Genomic DNA, 23,066 nt, shown 5'->3' with positions numbered 1-23,066 from the left:
TCTTGTCTCCCAGCTCTAGTAACTGCGGGACACTTTCCATACAGGAGACCTTTCATCTGTATTTTCTTAATTAACTTGGAGAAACTAGAACCAGATTTTATTACGATACAGCCTTAATTCTCGATACTTTTAGCCTGTGAAAAGGAAGCTTACAAAGAATTGGTCTGTCATTCTGCATGTGCCAGAATCTCACTACTCTACGTACAGTACATAAGACAATGAGCCTGGACCACAGTTAGTTTCATCATTCTCTGTGTCAGGGGATGAAAAATGTATGCGGTGGCACTATTAAAAAAGTAGCCTAGACAGACTAATTGGATCCTGTACAGATAAAGATTTTTCATGATCAAAGCAAAAAATAAAATTAAAAGCCACCATCTCCAAACCCCCCATCAAAAATCACCCACAACAGAACTTTGATGTCTCCATAATAATTCCGCTGAAAGAATAAGGGGAAAAAAAATCTCTTGCAATTAATCTTTATACCACACTGATAAAGGATAGAACAGATTGCCTTGCAAATAATACTCATACCATTCTTCATTAGAGCTGTTTCAACATAAGGTTTTTTTCACTTGAATTGTATCTTTCATCTTGTTCTCTTTCTTGCTCAAGGAAGAGTCTGGAGTTTCAAAATCTCCATCTCCAAATGAGCCTGTTGAACCCACTGAAGAAAAATCTAATATTGCCATTGTTCCTGTATACATGCCTAATTTGTATCCTCGGTTCATCAGTTAAGATTATAAAATGGGTTATGAAGATGAGTAGACCAAACACATTCTTGCTATGAAAAGATTTTCCAGCATATTTCAAGATTTAAACAAGTCTTGGTCTTGAATATCAAGCTGCCTGCATTTGGCTGTAAGTTTGTTGTTTTTTTTTTCTCCTAACTGTTGAGGCACTCATAAATTGCTCTCCTTATATGGGAGAGAAAAATATTTGTAAAAGACATACAAAAGAGCACAACGTACCTACTTAGTTTCGTTTTTGTTTGTTTTGTGAAAATAACTAGGTCAAGCGTCAAGGAAGCTACAATATATACCTAAAATATGACTTCATACAAAGAACAGGTGCGTGTATAAAGTCTTACAAAGGTACCTAAATCAGCAATAATTTTCCTCTCCTCCTGCCTTTCAGAGGAGACACATTACACAGTTAAGCTTCACTGAGACTTATCCTTATTATTGTATTTCTAGCATCCCTTCCCTCTGGCAGGGCAGTACAATGATAACATTTGAAATAGACCATGCACTGAATTATTACCAGTCATTTGTCATGAGTCCCAGAAGATGCAACCACTCTAATGAGCAATCACAGTATCCACTGGTCTCATACACCCCGGTCCCTAGCAGCTGAAGACCTGCACACCGTCTTCATCACTGAGGCCAACAGACACATCCTCCTCTACCTCCTCATCAAGCTGAAGGCTTCCAAAGGAATACTTATTTCTAGGCATGGGAGAGGAACTCAGCACAATGGGATTTCCAAACACCAGGGGGTGAGTGAAGGGGTTAATGATTTCTGAGTCAGAATCGCTAGATTCTGTCCCACTGCTGGTGGAGCCCTCCATCATCTGGACTGCAGCCATGTGATCCATCACGCCACTGGCATGCAGCGACTGCATGACTGGACTCTGCTTTGACTGTGCCCCAGCAGGCATACCATTGGCCATCATTTTGCCTTCTGGAGAAGATATCTTAGCCACCCCACCTCCTTTACAATATCTCTCTGATCTATACTCCTGCCCAGGGGTTGAAGATATCTGGCTTAGGATAAATGGATCTGTAACCGATTTATTGCAGAGATTTGGGGTTTTCTGTGTATGCCGTTGAGCACCCGGAGAATACCTGCCATACCCATGGCAGCTACTGGCATGGCTATCACCCTCCCCAGTCCTCACTCTGCAGTCATGCCCATTTTCTGAGACATAACCCTGAGAGCCAGTTCTAGTCAGGCTCATGTTAGGGCTTGACCCTTTGCTACTGGGAGGCAATGAAGTGGCCAGTGGACTACGGCTCCCTGGCCCTCTAAACATTTCGTCAACCAGCGAGCTGTGCCTTGGCATCCTGGGGCTTCCCCCAGCGTAAAAGGTGAGATTAGCTGGGTTATCATCAAGGTACTCTTCAGAGAGATACTGGGAAGACTTTATAGAGGCTGAGGAATCCCTATATCTAGTTCTATTGCGATTTTCATCTCTGTAGTGAATATAGGCACCACTGGTCAAATCACCCTCATAATTGTCATTTGTTTGGGAATATGACCGGGTTATTTGTCCTCTGAGGAGATCATACTCGCTATCTACATCACTGCAGTCAATGAAAGGAATGGAGGTGCTGCTGCCATGAGCAGCCCTGGAAGCTGGACCTGTGCTTGGTTGCTGTGATTGAGGTCTGTTCTGCTGCATCCTGTCCTTAGCAGACTCCTCTTCTTCCTCCACTGTTGACACCACTGCTCCATCCACCTTTCTGACTTCCTTTGGGCTCTTTTTCAAGGAAGGGCTCTTGTGCTGTCCAGTGTCTTCTGTTGCAGCTTTCAATTCCTTTCCTTGCCGGCAGCTCTGCACTGCTGCAGCATCATTGTCGTCTCCATAGGCAAAGCTAGAGCTCTGGAAAGATAAAAGAGGAAAGGCACAGGGGAGACGAAGGAGGAGGGAGGGGTGGGAGGGGAGAGGTTTGGGAAGGAAGGGAGCCAGAGGGGAAAGGCTACATGTAACTACACACCAGAATTTTGCACTGCATCTGCAGCAACACAGGAGTCTCTCGAAACCAGAAGAGGTAACCCAAGCTTCATAATGAATTAGAATTAAACAAAGAAAAGAGGTCTCTGATCTTGAAGAACAGTAAAATACATCAGCTAAGCAAGGGAAGAGAAAGCAGACAGAATGTGGTGATATGTAAAAAGGGGTATCTGAGGTGTTTCCATGCCCTAAGGCAGCCATCAGCACTCTAAGAACATCAACCTGTTCGCACTACTCTTAAGAAGCTGGAGGAAAAGATAAACACAGCAGACAATTCTGCACAGCCTACATTTATATACGCTAAAAAAGCCACGTGTGGACTTTTGAGCACCCCATATTCAATCCCTGGAGCATATCAGCCACTAGTTCATGGGCTGGCTTTTCTGCACACATAAATATGTCAAATCTGCCCAGTAGCCACGCTCCATCTACCTGAGCTTCTCTTAGCAATATTAAAATGCTAAAACATATTTGAAATGAGCTGCATTTATAACAGAACTCTCTGAAGTTCTTAGATTTGGAGAAATGAGAGAGCCTGTGAGTATCAAAAGGAAGCAATGCAAGGAAGGTGAAGGTTCAGGTAGCATTCTTAAATACATTAACCTAGTAGCTTGCTCCTGCAGTTTAAGCTCTACCTAACGTAAGGTTATGTGATTAAAGGTTTGCCTCCACAAGCACAGATGAGCACAGAAAAACACTGGCAGGTGGAGGAACCCAAATAACCTAGTCAGGAAAATGGAGCTCCCTGACCCAGCTCCTCAGGGGGCTGTCCCAGGAGAGCCACCAGCCCATGGTCTGGGTGTGTCTGGGTCTGGGATGCCAGCAACCAGAGAGACCAGAGCACATGCATATCGGTTGGGTGGGTAGGTCAATGTGCAATTGCCAGCAAACACTAAACTCGACTACTTGATGAGTAGGATAAGAGAGTCGGGAGCCAATTACTGGAGCAGCCATAAGTCAGCAAGACACCGGAAAGACCATGGGGGCTGGGGGTCAATTACTGGCAAGTCCTCAATCTGTACCAGCTATTGCAGAGACACATTTGCATGTGCATGTGTCTGTGCATGGGGTAACTGGGAACCAGAGGATTCAAGTGACAGTTACTGGACAGACTGAGTGTTTAAGGTGAATTACTGGAGGAATCCATAGCGTGTGTGTGTGTCTGTACATCTGAGTACCAGCAACTGGAGTAGGGCCACGTGCCCCAGGGGCTTGCATGTCCAGGTACCAGCCACTGGGAGACCTGGAGGTCCAGGGGCCTGCCACTGGATAGACCGAGTATCTAAGACCAGTTGCAGGAGGGATCCATATTGTATATACGTATATGTATTTTCTACCAGTAAACTTTCATCCTGATCAGCCAAAGAGCAGAACAGAGTGAGGCCACTGGCACTGTTTGTGCTTGTGGGAGTGCTCTTTTCTCTTTGCGTTTACCTGTGTGTATGTGCATATATATTGTTTATGTGCATTTATAGGACTGCCTGTAGTGAATACATGCTCAGACTTAGTACTAGCTGGACCTGGGAACATGCAGCTGCTGCAGCCTCATCATTATTGGGCTGTGGGATCTGCAAACTCCTAACGCATAACAGCTATTAACATAAGACAAATACATTAGGTTTCTACCAGAGATAATCGCTTAGAAGTCCAGAGTTCTAATTCTTCTGAGGAAATAATTCTCCTCACTGCTTAATACAGAAAAACACCTTGTCAGGGGCAACCAAGACTCCTCAGTGAAGGAAAAGAATTAAACTCTTCCCAGATACAATCACCAGCTACAACCTAGGATCCCAGCAGTAACGTTATGGATTGCAGTTTTTCAGATGGTCGTTAGTACAGCTCAGGCAAGCTCACTATTTGTATTTGTCTGGAAGCAACGCTGTTCCACAGCGGAAGTGAAAATGTTCCACTGGCAAAACCTAAAACTTATGACACCTAGGGCTCCTCCGCTCCCAGTTAAATGGAAAGCTAGCAGAAAACTATGCTCCTAGAGTTTCAAAACAGCAATCAGTGGAGGGTAATCTAACAAGAAATGTTTAAAAGGCATGATCCAGGGTTTCATCAACATCACTGACTTGTTTTGGCACCTCTGTATGCTGTTCTGAAGGCTGTGCAGTCAGACTCCTGATGGAATGAATCTTGCTGTGCTTCCTAGAGATAAAAGGAAAATCACAGTAAGAAGCCATTTCATTTTTTTTCTACAAACAGGAATCAAGAGACATATCTCCTTTAAAACAAAACCTTTGAATAGCAGCTTTCATAGAAGTTTGCTCCAAAACAGACTGCTGTTCCTCCTTTCTGTAAAATTTAAATGCGCTATGTGTTGCAAACATACTGTTGTAAGAAAAGGGAGAGGCACTGAAGCAAAAATGGCCTATCACCAGAACGTGAGTCATAAGCAATGAACTGCTGTCACGGTCTTTGTGGCATTTTGGCCATTACTTTCAGCTCACCACGAACAAGATGAGTTCAGACAGAAGAGGCTCTAGCAAGTTGGAAGCTTTGCCTGGAGACCTCTCCCTTCAGGTTGGCTATACCTATTCCTGTTACTTTCAGTTTTATTCTGAGATGAGTATGTCTGTTTACACACATTAACTACACCCCACTGCAGACAGTGCAAATCAGTAACAGAGGAAGTGATCTGTGATGGTAGGACACTCACTGCTGAAAAACAGACTGAAGACTATATATTTTAAGTAAACTATAGGTTATGCTAACTTCTGCCAAAACGTTCAGGACCAAGGTGAAATTATACAAGTGATAAACTGTCAAACCAACAACGAAAGAATTTTTATTTGGACTGGTGCCAAGATCTTAGAATATACCTAACTGGAAATCATGACCGCTCTTTGACTAAAACACATTGGGATAGTTCATTTGTTTCCTCTCACCTTTCAAACTGCACTTTTTTGTGCCCTCCTTCTTTAACATAGTCAAGAACTTGCTTCTGAGTCCGACCACTGGAAGAAAACCACAGTTAAAATATTTAATACAATATACCACTTGGTCATCATAAACAAGTCTGTGGCCTGAATATGAAGTCATGGCAACCAGAAAAGCATTTGTCACTATCAGCAGAAATTCACATAAGATCATAAGGAAGGGGATCTCAACAGATACGGACAAATTTTTATCATTTTGCATGCTACTTGCCTCGTTTTTTTTGCTATGGAGTTACTTATTGCTGCAATTTGAGAATTGCTTAAATTCAGTTGTGTGCCCTTTATAGGGTACTACATTACTGGGAAGTCACCACAATAGAAAGTGAAGCAGGGTTTAAGTTTTCGTCTCACGAACAAAACATATTCTTAAATCCTTTTGAGTCAAATACCAACTTTTCCCGGTATCAGTAAACCCTGGAACCAAGATGAAAACTGCTGAAATGCATTTCATAACTCAGTTGCTAGCATTAAACACATCAACTAAGCATATATACATTTTCTGCAGAGATTTAGGCTGGAAATCCATTTCTCCCCTTCTGCTACAGGCCATGAAAAAGCAGTGAGAAAGTCCAGCATTTTCTATTGTGCAAAGTTATAAACTCTAAAGGGAACTGAGAGCAGTAAAGGAAACCCACGCCTCAAGAACACTCAATAGAGCACCAAATCCTTCCCATTCATTAGAGGCTTTCAACTAACTAAATTACCACAAGGCCTGGAGAAAATTACTGAATTATGTAGCACAGATCACAGTGAGTGAAGGATGTAGCCAAAACCTGCTCCCCAAACCAGGAGTTAAGTTGAATGCACCTACAGTCTTCTATTTACTAAGGCAGAAACTTAACAAGTTATAGCTTGTTTACCCTAACATAGGTCCTTCCATCTTAATTAATTTACTTTGCAGATAGGAAACAAAGTGGGAGGAGACTTAGAATGGCCTTATCTACCACGTTCTTGTGCAAGGCAACTAGAGTGTACAGTTTACAACAGCAAAGACGGTTTCTGGCTGTTCAGCTTATATCAGCTTCGCAAACAAAACAAACTGTATGAATAAAAGGATTTCCCCCCCCCCAGCATACACAATACAATATCTACAATGAGGCTTCTGTCAGGCTAAGAAAATAACCCAACTACTAAAAAACTTCTCTACAGCTCTAACAATATCACAGGTAGACTTGGTATTAGCATAGGTGGTCATCTCACATAAATGCTCTGCAAGCATAAAGACAAGCCATTGGTTTTAACTGCATAAAGATGGGTTTACCACAGGGACATGGAACGAAAATACAAATCTCTACTCTGATACAAAGGAAAGATCCTATCACAGAAGCAGAGGATCCAAAGACTGCAAAAAAGTTGTTAGCTAGTGTTGCTTAGGACACAGATGGATTTTCTTATGTGAAACCAGCTGGAATCTACATACTTTATATCTTATCTCCAGAAAGCTACTTTACAACAGCTACTACAAAATTAATGCAGGCTTTTTCCCTACAGTGTTCTTTGCACTGATCTGGCTGAGAAGATGCAATGGAAAATATAAAGAAGCAAACTACAATGTAAAAAAGGGGAGCTGAAAGTAACAGGTTTAATCCTAGACCATTATGGACGTGATTTTGAAATGGGAAGGCAACAAAAGTGGAAGGAGGAACACAGGTCTTACCTGAACCTAAATGATGAACCTCTAGAAAAAAGAACGGGTTTAGGCTTTGGTTTAGGTTCCTCAAAAAGCCTGAAAAAGGCATGATGCTCCACACAGATCTTCCAGAAAGACTTGCAAAAATCTCGACTGGCCATAAGGAATTCCAGGGTGTCCTGGAATGAACTCTGAAAATTGATATAGCATTTGCAACATAAGCAATCAAGCAGAGATGCATTGACAAAGCAGGCACTACGCTACAAAAAATAGATTTTCCCCAACTCATTTGCTTTCAGGTTTAACAGGCCCTATCCTTCCCACTCTGAGACATCACTGATCTGCCTGGCAGTTATCAGAGCTATTGCTCAAACTTCTTTTCATTGGCAAATGACAGAAATAAAGCAGTGGCCTTAACATTAATGAGAAGAGGGTGATTTACATGCTATAACTTAAGATTTGATGATGTAGTACTACAGACGCAGCAAGCAGACAACTCTGTGGCATTCAGTTTACATTTTCTTTGCTAGGGCTGCACACCTGAGATGCCAGGTTGACGCGTGCAGTACTGTGGTGGTTTGGTGTCTGACAGGGTTTAGGTAGTGGGGAGGGGGCTACAGTAAGAGGCTCCTCGGACCCGCCTCTAGCCAAGGCCAGGCCAATTGGCGCCTCTGTGAATAACTCTATTTAAGAGTGAAAGAACCTGTAGAGGAGTTCTTTGTTCTGGGAGAGGGGAGTGGGATGTGAGAGAAATAGCCCTGCAGACACCCCGGTCAGTGAGGAAGGAGAGGGGGAGCTGTGCCGGAGCAGAGGTTCCCCTGCGGCCCACGCTGGGGTGGCGGCTGAGCCCCTGCAGCCCCTGGAGCCCAGCGGTGGCCCAGAGGTTGGCCTGCAGCCTGCGGAGGGCCCCGGGCCGGAGGAGCAGGGACCGGGCCCGGAGCAGCCGCGACTCCGAGGCAGCCCGCGCTGGAGCCGCCCGTCGGTGGGAGGGCGGCAGCCCCGGGAGGGACCCGCGCTGGGGGGTTCTGGGGAGCTGCGGCCCCGCGGGAAGGACTCCCGTTGGGGCGGTGGGTGGAGGGCTGTCTGCCGGGAGAGGGACCCCGCGGTGGGGCAGGGGAGGGCTGCGAGGGCCCCTCTCCCTGAGGGGGAAGGAGCAGCGGAGACCCCTTGTGCCGGACGGACTGTGACCCCCATTCCCTGCCCCCTGCGCTGCTGGGGGGGAAGAGGGAGCAGAGCTGAGCCCGGGAAGACCGGAGGGGTGGGGGGGGAAGGTGTGTTTTCAAGACCTGGTTGTGCCTCTCATTATCCTTGATGGTGGTGGTTGTTTATTAAATTGATGTTGTTCTCCCCAAGTTGAGTCTGTCTTTGCCCGTGACCATAACTGGTGAGTGAGCCCTCCCTGTCCTTTCTCTCGACCCTGGAGCCTTTTGGTTGTATTTTCTCCTCTCCATCCCTCAGGGAACGGGGTAGGGGTGAGTGAGCGGCTGCGGGGTGCTTTGTTGCTGGCTGGGTGGGCTCTAACCACGGTAAGTACCAACAGTGAACATAAGCAATTAATTAAAAAAAAAATCTTCTGAAGATAATAAAAACATATGTTTGATCTGCGAGTAGAAATTTACCAAATAACCTTTTGTCAACTTCATCAACCCCTGACAAAGACTTACATTCACATCAGGTCGTAGTTTGATAAGAAAACGTTTCCTCTTGAAGCTCAGCTTTCGAACCTTAGCCCAGTTGAAGGCATTGATCTTGGTGTGACCCTACAGAGAACAAAGCCAGCAGAGTTTAAGCATTCCAGATCTAAATGGAGAAATCTAAACTACTAAAGAAAGCTTGTCATAAATTAGTCACCTACTGACTTCACTTTAAATGATGATATTTCTTACCATTCATCCTCTGCTAATGCAAACCATAAGCATCTGGTGCTGTGATTGAAGGCAGGTACTTACGCTTAAACTCTTGCATATTTATAAGACTAGATATACTGAGTTGATGAGAAAGTATCTGACTCAGTACCACTGCACAAAACAGGGTGGCCCAGCTTTTGCTCAGATGATATTATTTTGTTCCACTATGCAGACTCAGTGGACTGAGTTACCTCCCAGATGTGCCTCCTTTTCTTTCCACCAGCTACAGAGAATGCAGGGAATCCAGACACATAATATGTCACCTCACTTTGATGAGGTAGATTTCCGTCCTCTCTGTCTACATGGCAAAATAAACACCCCTCTAAACACTATTTAACTGGAGGAAAAAACCAGCAACTGAAAGTTTTGTATTGGAAGTATAAAATACTGGGAGTATTTTGACTTTTTATAGGCAACAAGAGAAGTAGGAGGGACCTAAATAAATTACTCTCTGAAGAGTCACAAAATGCTTTTCCCAAGAAAAGCAACCAAAATCCAGAAGCAAACAGCAAGCCTGAGAGAAATTATCTTCAAAATACTACAATTCCCAGCCACTGCATCAGCCCCTACCCCTCAGAACCCTCATCCTTAACCTGTTAGAAGGTATTTGAGATATTATTTTTAAATATTCATTACAGCAGTTTGTTCAGTAAAGACTTCAATACAAACAGGCCTACAGCACACAAGTTTCAGAGAGCTACTACAGGATTGCTAAATGCAGAAACCCACGCCGATTTGGGACCATCACCAGACGGATGTAGGAGTAATGACAGTGTGATGATCTCTGCTAACTCAACCTGCTGTCTAAGAATCACATAATTAATCTGCCTTAGAATATTCAGCAGCACTGACAGTGATTTCTAAATAAATGGCAGGCTTTACAAGAAATCTATCTGATTATGCTGTTTGTGAATGAACCTTTATTTTCCTTGAGGTGACTCTAATGAGGTCTTCATATTTCAATTTCTATCAGTTAGATTCAAAATAAACAGATGAATTTAAGGCTCTTGCCCTGTGAAGTGCTTGAAGGAAGCTCTGAGCCTACCGCCAGATGCCAATTGCTGGGCAGACTCCAGCAGGTCAGAGCCTGACTTCCTTTTCAGCATTCAGCCTTGGAGTTTGATCCAGCAAAGTTTCCAAGCTTTTCTGAAAGTTGCAAAAAAAACCCTGTTTTGAAAGTCCCAAACACATTAGGACAAGAAGAGATGATGGAATTTTAGAGCTTTACAAATCAGGCCTTGGGCCTTCAACCAGCAGCTACACCTTTATGGAAGGATCCCAGCTGCCTCCTGGGACTCAGTGAGGTCCATTGCTGTTTTGTGTGGACACGTACTTTCAGCTGTAAGACAGTCTTAATTTATACGGCTTTGCAATTCATTAATTCAGCTGATGAAAATACTGTGGGGGAGCAGGGGAAGGGCCTGAACATACAATTATTTGAGTTATGTTAATTTCTAAGAACACCCTCGTGTTCTCACACTTCAACCTATGCTTCAATTTTAGGGTTTTACTAGCAACCCGTTTAGTTGATCAGACTTTTATAAATTATTATTATTATTATTATTTTTTTAATTTAGATCACAGTGCATTTGGGTTAGACATATTTCTAGGTTTGTTTGTTGCTGTTGTTTTTCTTTATAAAAGGACTCAAAGTATTTTATAAGGTTGGAAACACTAATATTTTAACTATAGTCAAACAGTTAAAACGAACAGTCTTTTTTGACAACTGTAAAACCAGACATTTTAAACAACAGTCACTGTTTTTAACGCAGAGTGAGGTAAGCAGCATTTTTGGATGCTAGTAGACATAAGTTCATCTGAAGCGAAAGCAGTTTACACCAGCTGACTACCTGTAACTTCACAACTGTAAAAGCCCCATTTGCTATTCACTTAAGGGGAACTGCAGAACAAGAATTTGATAAATTTACTAATGATGCTTCATAAACATTTACAAGGCTGACTGGGGTAGGAGACGAGAGGAAAGAAATCTAAGGAAAATACTTTGAATCTTTCAGGGAAAGAAGTAAGATTCAGGGATTCAGCAACAGTAGAATGGCCAAGGCTAGCCAAGAAAATTCTAAGAACTCTGACAAAGTAACGCTACGGAGAGCTTACATTCACTGCCTACATCCTTCTCCATGCACTCCAGCTGTCTGTTGTTTTATGTGCCCCTGCTTCACACCCATTTAGTACGCACCATGCCTGCAAGACCTACCTGCTCCTATTATGTAGGAGGTGTCAGCATGACCGACTTGCAAATTGTGACCTGTGGATCAGTTTGCAACTTGAACAGCACAGTGTGGCTGCAGATAAAGTTCTACCCTGTGCATGCAAATAAGGTAAGAGTCCCTGGAAGAGAAGGACCTAATGCAGCTATAAAGGGTTTAAAGTCGTTGTTAGGAAAAATTTGTAAGTCCCTGAATTTTCTCAACCAAATTATTTTGATATAGCTGAGGTCCTGAATTCTTATTGCTGTAAGAAATCACTCTGCTTTATTAAGTACAAAGTCACATCCTGAGAAGCTCTAACCTGAAAAACCAGAATGCCTGTGTTGGCAACAGCCAGGTTGATTTTTGTCCCTTCCCTGTCCTTGGCTGGATGCAAGCGTATTCCATACATCTCGAGCCGACGGGCAATCTCCAAAAGCTGGAAGTCAGACTCTGCTGGTGTCTGTCCCCTTGAAAAGAAAACAGAGAAGACAGAAAAATTTTTCACACCTTTTAATAGAGATCAACAGGACCTCCAGAGAACAAAGAAATGTTTCATCAAAGTGATTGAAACCTGTCAGAGGTATAATATCCGTATGGTTTTTCTGTCCCCAGATTTATATCCGCTAGAACAACAACTTTATCTTATTCTAAACCAGTAATAAAGAACCCACTGATTTTACACTCTATTAGAAATTTTGACTGCTCCAATTCTGAGACCCGTGATACAACTATGTTTTGAACCATTAACTTTAACAGAATTCACTACTTCTGTTTGTATTTTCCACTGGAAAAACATTCTGTACTCCTAAAAAAAAATAAAAATCATAAATAGAAGTGTGTTAAGGACATTGTTCACTGTAAAAGTGAATGTAATACCAAAATGAAGTAATACAGAAGACGTGAAAACATTAACATAAATGTTGGGAACCCATAAGCACTAAATTAATCGTGATGATATTATGCAAAAGTTTAGATTATTACTGCTATAGAACTCCCTCCCACCTATATCTAATTAAATGTAGCTTAAAATGAAACTGTTCAAGTCTTGATGTGTTCTTGACATCCAAAAAATACCTTTTTATGCCTGTGGTGGTTTGGTGTCTGGTGGGGTTTTGGCACGGTTTTGGTAGCAGGGGAGGGGGCTACAGAGGTGGCTCCTGTAAGAGGCTTCGAGAAGCTCCCCCGGCTCCAATTTCGGACCCGCCTCTGGCCAAGGCCAGATCAATGGTGCCTCTGCAAGCCACTATTGAAGAGTAACAGAAGCCGTTGATTTGGTCTCTTTGTTCTGTTTTGTCTGTGTTGGTGAGCGAAGGGCGATGGGAGAGAGACAACCCTGCAGACACCCCGGTCAGTGAAGAAGGAGAGGGGGAGCTGTGCCAGAGCAGAGGTTCCTCTGCGGCCCATGGTGGGGTGGCGGCTGAGCCCCTGCAGCCCCTGGAGCCCAGCGGTGGCCGGAAGGGTGGGGGTGGAAGGTGTGTTGTTTTTAAGACCTGATTGTATCTCCCATTCTCCTTGATGGTGGTGGTTTTCATTAAATGTATGTTGTTCTCCCCAAGTTGAGTCTGTCTTTGCCCATGACCATAACTGGTGAGTGAGCCCTCCCTGTCCTTTTTCTCGACCCTGGAGCCTTTTGGTTGTATTTTCTCCTCCCCATCCCTCAGGGAATGGGGTAGGGGTGAGCGAGCAGCTGCGGGGTGCTTTTGGAGCCGGCTGGGTATGCTCAAACCACAACAATGCCTTACTCGTAATTCTTTTAACCATCTTACTACTACTACTCTTTTCTCCAGGCCTTAGGATACCAATTGGAATCATCAACTTGAATCCTATTTCCCCAAATCCCTAATTATGCAAGCACTTTGTGCTTCTCCTAAAACTATCATTAAACCCCTTCTTCACCCATCTCTAAATACAGCATGGAAAGGTGAAAAGGCAATATTCAATGTCCTTGAAATCAAAAAGACTGCTGTCAGAAGTGCCTGACTAATCAGTCATCATTTGCAATCATACCTGCATGCACGAAATCAGCAGTGAAGCATTTTGTATGAAATAGACTGTAAAATAATGGCATGCTTGAATGAATATCAAAATCAATTGCTCTTTAAACAGCTTGTTATGATGACAGAAGAAAGGCAGGAGTAACCTTCAGGAAATTCATAGGCTTGAACATTTTTTGAGAAGTAACCTTTGAGAAACTAAGAGGTCTAAATCTCTTTTGTACTTATGATCTAGCATGTATTCACAGTTAGAACTACTCTAAGGAAAAGAAGGCCAGTAACAAGAACCAAAAAGTCTTACATGTGGCTACGGTGAAATTCCATGATTTTGTCTTCTAGTGCTTCTTGCTGAGGTATATACTTGTTCTTCGCTAAGTGTTCACGATCTATGGTTTCATCAAAATCCCCAATCTCAGCTACGGAGAATTTTAAGAAAAATCCATTAAAACATATTAAATCTGAATTATTTGGGCAATCCAAAAGGTGCAGACAGCTGGGAAGAGGGCAGAGAAGCAAACATAGTTCTTGCAAGCTGTGTCATGGTTTTATGATTCAGATTCCCACTACATTATCTTCCACGCATTCCTCCCTTCTCCTCTGTGTTAGTATCCGATACGTGAGAAGGAGCCCAAGGATTCCTCCCATCTGCCACAACCAAGTAAGTAGCTGTTGGATGTCAACTGAACAAGTGAAGCCATCACAGTGCTGCCTTGACTTGTGTGCAGGATAAGTGTGGGGGTGACAGAGAGGACAGCACTAATTCGGAAGAACTCATCCATCTCTCTGACACACATCATGGCACTGAGATGTCTTTCCCTGGAGTGGCCAAGCACAAGCTTCCTCCCCAGGCCCATGCTCCACAGTGTAATCGTTGGGTGAAAATCTGAAAGATGGTTTTGTTTGCTTGTTTGAACGCAGGCACGTATTCTACCCCATGGAGTTATGAAACATTTGTCTTCCTCTAATTTTGCAGCAGTTTTGAGACACATTCTGTCTCCCTCCTCCTCAAAGTTGCTCCCATCTGCTGCAGTTATTCAATACCGTGTGTGCAACAGCGTGTCACACCCACCTTCCATTTTGCAGCCCATTCAGTAAGATTCCTTTTTTTTTTTTTTGGGGGGGGGGGGGGGGGGGGCGGGCAGCAGGCAACCTATGTGTGGGTGCCAGATTACTATCTTGTTACCTGCTATTCTTGGAATGCCTCTGAAAATCTTGCTATTAGCTTTTTCACTGAACAGCGTAGCAGCTTCTGCCCTCAAACCTGCTGGACCAATAGCAACACCACTACAACAAAGGCTACTACCTTCATAATATCAGTGAAATTAAAATGTAGCACCCTCAAAATAAATCCAGGCTGCAGTCAGACCTGACCTAGTGTTGTGGTTTAACCCCACACAGATATTACAGACCCAAGCTCAGATCCTTGCCTCATCCTCCTCCTCAGTTCTGCCCATGTAAATAAACCCTCAATCCAGTTCTGTCCAAAATAAGCTGATTTAGAAAATATAAAGATTTCATATGATGTTTAAAACACTGCAGGTGACTTCTGAGAAAAGTTTGCCTGGGATCAGATATACCTGGAAATGCAGAGGGGGAGCACTAACCTTGCGTAGGCAGGGAAGATGAGGACCAAAGCATCTATGAATGACAGAGCAGTAACCTTTCAGTCCAAATTGCCTGCGGCCGTATGATGACTTTTTCTACTTTGCAGTTCAGAGGTGGAAAAGAATTGATAACTGAGACTGTCTGACTTCCACCCCCTCCCTCATCCCATCTGCTCTGTATCATTCCTCAAGACAGCAGAAATACTACAGAATCTTTGAGAATTCTCAGAAACAGCTCCCTCACTCCAGTTTTACTCGCCCCAGCGTCACAAATCTTTAGGGTCCGTTTTTAACCCTAACTCAAACGAAAGGCAGGTTTATCTTCTTTAATGAAGCCATAAGCCTACCTAGGTTTGCAACACCTCAAATAACATGGGCCTTGATTCTTTAAAATGCAGTCCATACCCTGTACATCCTTGTATACAGATGGACTTAAACCACCTTCTATAGGGCCTTCTTAAGAGCCAAGTGTACAGAAGATGCTTATTTCACCTCTACATGATTTCTAGAATGTTCTCTGCACTTGTCAACTGCAAATCCATTATCAAAATTGTCCTCCTGGCTTTCAAGTTACTTCTGAATTTGTTCTCTCTGACCTCATACTCAACAGCTTTTACTTCTCTCCTTAGCCCTCCTTTTCCACTTCAAATGCCTTTCTAGTAGCACTTCCTCTAGAATGATAGGGAGTTTTGTTTTGAATATTGTGAGCCTCACATATAATTCTTCTTTAAAATCTCATGTGTTTTAGCCAAAAATTGATTTCCACTGATGCTTCCTTTTCTCTTATCTTGCAAGTGCATTACACCACACTGTATTCTGTCTGCATTAGCACTTCTGATATGTCTAATGCTTTGTATTTCAGCTTTTTTTCCTTTAATCGGTCCATCTTCTTACTTCAGACATGCACTTCACTGCATTATTTGCAGTATCAAAGTGTCCTCTCACTTCTAAACACCTTCTACAATACTTTTAAGGTATTTTTAAATGGAATGTTTCAAATCTAAATTTAATTCTGTAATATACATGTTAATTTAACAGAAACTTATTTGCTGTCATATTATGATTTCATATAAATAACATCTATAACATTGACATAAGCTTGTATACATAATATAAGGGCCTCCTGGAATCAGACATCCCCCACGGAAACCGCTTGTAGGCACAGCTTCGATAAGGCATACAATACCTAGCCTCCTGCATTTTCAATCTTACCATTTTGATACCATTACTCTTATCAGCTGTCTAGTTTTATTTTTGTTGCAGACAAATACATAGTATTTTTTTTTCCTACTGAATAATAAGCTAGAGAGAAGGCAGCCATGTGGGTAAGATACAGCTATAGTCTCTTACCAGAGAAAATTTTTACAGATGATGTTTGTGAGATACAAGATGGATAAACAGATGAGACAGTCACAAACTTCTAGCAGAAGTTTCTAGCAAACACTGTTACACAAAAAAAGGGAGAGGGGAAAAATCATGAACAGCAAAAATGGTCCAGCATGCAGTCAGGAGATGGCGAGGGGAAGCAGCACTGCAGGCACACCATGAAGCACTTGCAGTTCAGATTCTGTTTCACTTCTGCATGATGAATCTCGCACCTCTCTCCTCCTGACGTGATGGAAAAACTCCATTTTTCAGTACAGAAGTATCTTACCTTACTCTCCCTGTAAGGGGAATACTACTTGATTCCTAAAATCCCAGTTCAGAATCACTCTGCACCTCAAGCTTACAGGTAAAGCTACTCAGTCACACTGGGCAATGATGACCATGGCAAACAGGAAACCATACATTACCCGCCTTTCCAATAGCAATTGATGAGAAACTGTCCTGACACTTAGGCTATGACAAAGCATCATGAGATATATCCGTTCATCACTAAAGAGCTTCTGAATGTCTTTGTTATCTGCAATTTCTGTAGAAGCATTTCAGTGGAAATATGCAATACTGAATTGTACAATGACCATTCAAAACAATGGTCTGTTATGACCATTATACATGCTACTAAGTGGTTTTTCCTAACGTTATTCTCAAGGTGAGTATCCATAAAAGCTTGAAATAGAAACATACGCTGCCTTTCAAGTGAGCTGGAAGCTAAAAGAAGCTTTGATGTGATGAACAAAGTTAATGTATCATTCTACTCAACGGTCTTATTGCGCATACTTTGCAATTAAAAAAAAAAAAAAAAAAGCTTAAAATCTGTTGTTTTTTCCTTCCCTATCAGTTTCCTCTTAGGACTGTGATTTAGTCTGGCATTCTAAGCATGTTTATTTACTGCATTCTCTAGACAGCATACAGATCTCCTGGAATTTGAATGCTCTGCTGACATGATACAAAGTGTAATAAAACAGGAATTCAGAAGAATTCAACCTGTCTGCCCCTGCCTGCAAAGTTTGCTTTTTAAATGATCCTAGGAAGACTATCAAATGCAATGCTTTATAAATGTAAATTCAATGTCCAGGAGCAGATTTTTATTTGAAAGAGTAAATTATCTGTATTTGAATGCCATTATAGAGAAATACAATAAATTGTCCATATGGCTTAAACCTGTCCCTACAGCAGCTACTAACAGGTAACCCAGCAAAGCATGTCCAACGAATCATCCTGTTTATCCTCCTGGAAAGGAGAAAAAAAAGGAACTTACACTGTACTATGTGTGAGATTAAGAGGGCAGTGCTGGTATCATTACACGTTAGCCTTCCCTGTGCCAGGTCCTGCTTCACTTGCAATGCAAATAGGTACCTGCAACACAAAAATGAACAAAGGAGTTACACAAAGCACAAGGGGAAAGAGGGAAAAGTATTTCAACGCCAACTGTGGTTTTGACTACATGTTCCTTTCACTTTTTGGAATCTACAGAAGTGATCTGTAGTTCCTAAGTTTAGAGGCTAAATAAAACATAACAGATACTCTATCACAGCCAGTAGAGTCTTACATGGTGGCTGCTTTGCAGGACCAAGATATCCTTCTCTCTCCTTCCCTCCTTTGGAACCAGAGCAATGAGGTATGACAGTGGAAGCAAATGTGACAGCTATTAAGTGCTCAGCAACTGCACAGCAAGCAGCACTAGATAATGGAGTTGCTTGTAGCTATGAAGAAACGCCAGATAAACCAGTGATTTAGAGCTATCAGTTAATTCTTCTAGAATACAAGGAGAAGTCTAAACTTCCACCTTGGCACTCGCCTGAAAATGAGAAGCAAGATCTTGATCGAACAACTCTAGCTAGCTCTGATACTTTTGCGGCCCCATTACCTGCACCACCTGTGCACCATTTTCAACATTGCCTCCAAACCATCTCAGCCACATAGGGCAATTCCGCATTGACAGTTTAAATGCAGAAACAACATAGGTCCACGACATTATTTCAACATTTAAATTTCTTTGAGCTTCAACGGGAATTAAAATTCCTTAGTTCCACTCAGCATCAAATTATTCCCCAGAAAAAAATGAGCTAGCAGTGGGCATTTCTCCTACAGCTGGTATGAAACCTGAACTAGTTAGACATGTTAACAAGTCTTCCAAAGACTGCAACTCCTCTGGAGAACTCATACTAGGATCTCAATAGTTTTTAACATGACTAGATTTTAATAGGTTCAGTGAAAAGCTTTCATTCGAAGAGTGAATTTCTGAATAAGGAGATGTAGGTAAAATAAATGAAAAGGGCAAGCTGATTTGAGGAGTATGGAAACATACACAGCACATGAAATAATATAGCAGATCTAAATAGTGTCCTTTTGAAACCTGCAGACATCTGCCTATCCATACAAAATTCACCCTAGTAGAAGAATTTAGCACAAAAGTGTTGTATTCCCTGCTTATGAAAGTGATGAAGCCATTCCCTGTGGATACACTTCACATCCTACACACTGCTGTGTACATATATTCAAGTTCTCTAGCATACACATCTAAAATCTAACCAAGTCATTAGGATTCAGAGACACGTCTTCAGGTGCAGAAAGAGATCACCAAAAATCAATTTACAGCACGCATACTAAGCAACTGATATGCAGAACATATATTCAGAAACAGAAATGTTTCATTAGGCACATCATGTTGAGAGTTTTCATTCATCACTTTATTGTTTTTACTCAGTCTTTTAAGTAAATATTCCTTCTTCCTACCCCACTTTTCTCTGTCCAGGCCAGCAAGAGATATCAAGAATTTCTTGTTTTCCATTCCATTGCTCAATTACCAAAATAAAACAAGACAGAGAAAAACACAAAACATCACAAATGTGGACCTGCTCTTTATAAAGCAGGTCATAAGGACACAAGAGGTCTTTGTAAAAGAGGACTTCATCTTGTGGGAAGATTGAAAATAAAAACTAATAGTGAAAATACTGAACCAGAATGGAAAAATTTAATTAAAAATAAAATTGTAGATCAGAAAAGAGTTTAAAAGTTGCAGTGATAAAATACTGCAACAAAACAACGCTTCTGACCATAAAGGAAGGACCTGTTAATGAGGAAGAGCCTTAATAGGTCCCTCATACACATATTTACTCACAGAGAAACACGACTCTCTATGACAATGCAGTGTGAAATTCAGAGCTTAAGTGAAGTTTTTGAAATGCGCTGAAAATAAGCACACCTTAAAGGTTCTCTTTCTGTATGTGTGTATCTTTCTCTACCTTCCTCTTTTCATTTTATCCCCTCTCCTTTCTATTTCCCCATCTCCAAAGTCACACTTTCCCCTGTACAAACCTTCAGCATTGGCTATACAAATAAGGCCCAGTGCTGCTGCAACTTTGGCAATTCAACATGCAAAACAACTCTCTCCCGAACATGGGTGCAGAGTCACACATGCCCTCAGCAGCGGAGCACCCCAGAGCGCCAACACATGCCTTAGTCAGGTCCCTTCCCACACCACTGCCAAAGAGGCTTGGAGAACTCTGTTGCCGAATTGCCTTCTCTTCAGGGTGAGCAAAGCTCTCCCAGGACCCCAAATGCAAGGTGGCAAAAGACCCCTGCACTTTGCAGAACCTCTCTCAGCACAGACTGCAACCAAATCTTACGGCCTATTTTTCAGGTGCATTCAAGGCTGGGGCAAATAACATCAAGCTAATACTAAGAAGCAGCCATCCATCCTCACCCAATCATCTCAAATCCATCTTCTCCTCTCTGTCCACCAGAGATTTAATAAAAAAACAATAGTCACGCAGCTACTAACCTTGTCAGTTCCTCCTGCAACTGAGCGTGGTCAGGTGGGAAGAATTTTACCACAAATTTTACAACAACATGCTTCGGTCCTAGTGGAAATGTCAACGGAAGTTAGTGAACATCAGTAACACGCTGGCCAAGTTTTATTACACAGCATCATGTACAAGGGATGATTCACAGAACCTGCAGTGCATACATACATGCTAACCTCCTGTCCTTTGTTGGTTTTCAGGTTATTCAGAGATTGCACAATAAAATTTACGCACAATAAAAGACAGCAGTAACTTGGTTGAGGGATACTGTGCCAAAAACTTGAGTCTGTTTTTAGTAATAACATCAGTATTGACCCAATAAAATATGTGTGTCTATTTTCCTTGCTTCAGAACAGGAGGGAGCTAAAATACACTCTATTTTTCAAGTCCACTAGCAAATACTATTTCTGTTTTAACAGCAGCATATCTGTTCTGACTCTTAGAAGTATGACCAATACATCTCTCTTTCCCGAGAGGGAGAGGTGCCAGAGCATACACTCAGACTAATATGACCAGAGAGGCACCTAGGAAAACTTAATCTCAATGGCAAAGCTCAATAAATGAAGAACTTTGCTGATATTTGACAGAGAAACAGAATCACCAAAACCTTTCCTGTCAACTACTACTCTTCCCAGAGCTGATGGCTATTTACAGTTTCCTGCCCTTTCCCAGCACCCACCATAACTTTCCCTGATGGCCCTATCCCAACTGCTTCCTCCTCCTGGTCTCAGACAGATTCCAAGTTCTGCAGCAATCCTGATTACTGCTGCCTCTTGGCAACGTGTCCTTCCTTTAATCCTTCTTTTACGGTACTCTTTTTTTTTTTTTCTTTACAAAACTGTTCCCTCCGTTGCCATCACTGCCTCTTCTAGTGACTGACTAAACTTCAGCCTCCTCCTGGGTCAGCCCCTTCACATGTTCGTGTGACATAATTTCACAGCACACACAGTACATCTTTTAAGGACAGACCAGAAATTAAAAATAAGCCAAACAAAATTCAGTGAAGAAAGTTGAGAAGATAAAGATCCCAACTGACAGAGTCTTAATTTATTCAAGTACTCTCAGACTGACAAAATAAATGATAGCAAGGAAGTACTTACTTCTAATCTGTTTCATAACAGGCTTCAAAAGATCAAGCCACACCTGAAAACAAAAGAAAGTGGTGTCATCATCTCTGAATAAACTACCACTTGCAGAGGAGCATTTTTCACTGCACTACTTAGATTGTCAGTTACTTACTTATTTTTTCTAGCCTGGTCATCATGCTCTCCCTAATTATATGTAGTCGGTTTTCTCCCCAAAACTCTGAAAGATGCTCAGGAAACAGCACTGTTAACAGGCTGTCACCATGGCAAAGCTTTTGAAGCAGTACAGATTCAGAGAGCTTGGAAAGGAGTGAGGAAGTCTCCCCCTCACTTGTCTCATGTACCAACAATGACAGCATGTTTGGTCAGGAACCATTCATTTTGAGGAAAGAACAACTGAAACAAGGAGTTCAGAAAAAGACAGTCCTATATTGCCATTGTGGTCCTCACCCTAATTAATCGTGCCTTTGAGCTGGGAACGCTGGGCAAATGGAGAAACGAGAAGAATGCAACCTCCTTCTTGGGAGGTTTTGGGGACCTAACAGGAGTACTACTGTGAGGCCTGGGCATAAATGTGGAGCTCCCTTGCTTGGCCCCATGGAGATTAATGAGTCTTACCACCAGCACCTGGGGGAGGAATGTAATCTTGGGTCAAGGTCGTGAGGCAGACAACAGCATAAAGCACAGGTGGGAGGAAGCTTACTTTTGAGCTGTGTAATATTTTCTCTTTTCTATAAACCAGAGAAGCTCAGGCCTAGGCTTTTTTAGTTGGGGGCAATGTAACTTCTGCATATAGTTTACTTTCATCTGTTTTTTAACAACCCATTTTTCAAGATGGTGTGTGGGTCTTCAGCTTTCAAAAGAGAAGCAGTGGATGGAAATACAGTTTTCAGAGCCTAAAGCCCTGTTCTGCAGTCTCAGTCACAAGGGCCTGGGCAAAATGTGATGAAAAGCCAAGGGACAAGCATGCAGAAGGTAAAAGCCAGATGACTTGCAGGGCCTGGAGAAGTGTGACAGCTCACAGTCCTCGGACAGTAACTACCTATGCTCAAAATTCATATTTTGTTATCTCACTAAATTGCATGGAGCCTCCCCTGGAGATGTCTGGAATTTGTAGAGGAACATCCTACAACCATCACAAAGGTTAAAGTCCTTAAAAACCAAATGAACAGTTGTCTTTTAGAAAAAGATTATGTATTGAAATGAATACATATTCAACCTTTAATAATTTTAGATTATACAGAGACTGAAACATACTTAAAATATTCATCTTAGAAAATCATTTGAGAGGCCAGGCAGGAACAGGCCTGCATTGCTGCTGTAACTGCTCCAATGCTGTTCACTGTTTTCATCATTAACTAATATGAGTGCTTCCAATTAGCAAAGACCTCACATTACTCCCCTGTCACACTTACTAATGTTTCTCAATGGAATTCTTTTTATGTTTCTCAGCTTATGGAAGTCTGGGTTTTTTTTTTGGAAGGGCTAAAGAAACTTGGTTAGCCAAGAATAGGAACACAGTGTTTATCACACGTTAAACTGGTCCTGACACTTTTTGGCATTTCAGTAATTTAAAACTGGTTTGTTTCAGAAAGTTGGCAGGTACATAATCTGCAATGAAGGTCAGGGACTTTGCCAAGTTTAGTGGAGGAAAAAAAAATCTTGAATATGATACAGACAGTTTACAAGAATATGGGAGCAATGTATTTTACTTGACACCAAAAAAAAGAAAAAAATCTTCTCTCTCTCTCTCTCGGGAGTTTATGAT

At 42.1% G+C, this 23,066-nt stretch overlaps 1 protein-coding gene across 2 annotated transcripts in view; it reads right to left on the bottom strand.

The window, feature by feature from the left end:
* FARP1 (FERM, ARH/RhoGEF and pleckstrin domain protein 1) overlaps positions 1–23,066 on the bottom strand; it is a 169,188-nt gene that overhangs the window by 44,684 nt on the left and 101,438 nt on the right. Inside the window, exons 3-12 of one of the 2 annotated variants that reach the window (XM_086482045.1) lie at positions 21,314–21,356; positions 20,192–20,270; positions 17,666–17,763; positions 13,722–13,836; positions 11,746–11,893; positions 8,974–9,069; positions 7,337–7,500; positions 5,629–5,697; positions 4,804–4,888; positions 2,365–2,605 (exon numbers count right to left, since the gene is read on the bottom strand). In XM_086482045.1, the coding sequence (XP_086338171.1) occupies positions 2,365–2,605; positions 4,804–4,888; positions 5,629–5,697; positions 7,337–7,500; positions 8,974–9,069; positions 11,746–11,893; positions 13,722–13,836; positions 17,666–17,763; positions 20,192–20,270; positions 21,314–21,356 (1,138 nt within the window). The remainder of the gene's footprint in view (positions 1–2,364; positions 2,606–4,803; positions 4,889–5,628; positions 5,698–7,336; positions 7,501–8,973; positions 9,070–11,745; positions 11,894–13,721; positions 13,837–17,665; positions 17,764–20,191; positions 20,271–21,313; positions 21,357–23,066) is intronic. The other variant, XM_086482046.1, reaches the window with a different exon arrangement.

This window comes from Leptosomus discolor, chromosome 1 (assembly GCF_034619465.1).
Source record: "Leptosomus discolor isolate bLepDis1 chromosome 1, bLepDis1.hap2, whole genome shotgun sequence".
Classification (NCBI taxonomy): domain Eukaryota; kingdom Metazoa; phylum Chordata; class Aves; order Leptosomiformes; family Leptosomidae; genus Leptosomus; species Leptosomus discolor.
Note: the sequence above shows the minus strand (reverse complement) of the source record. Positions and strands in the feature narration are given on the sequence as shown.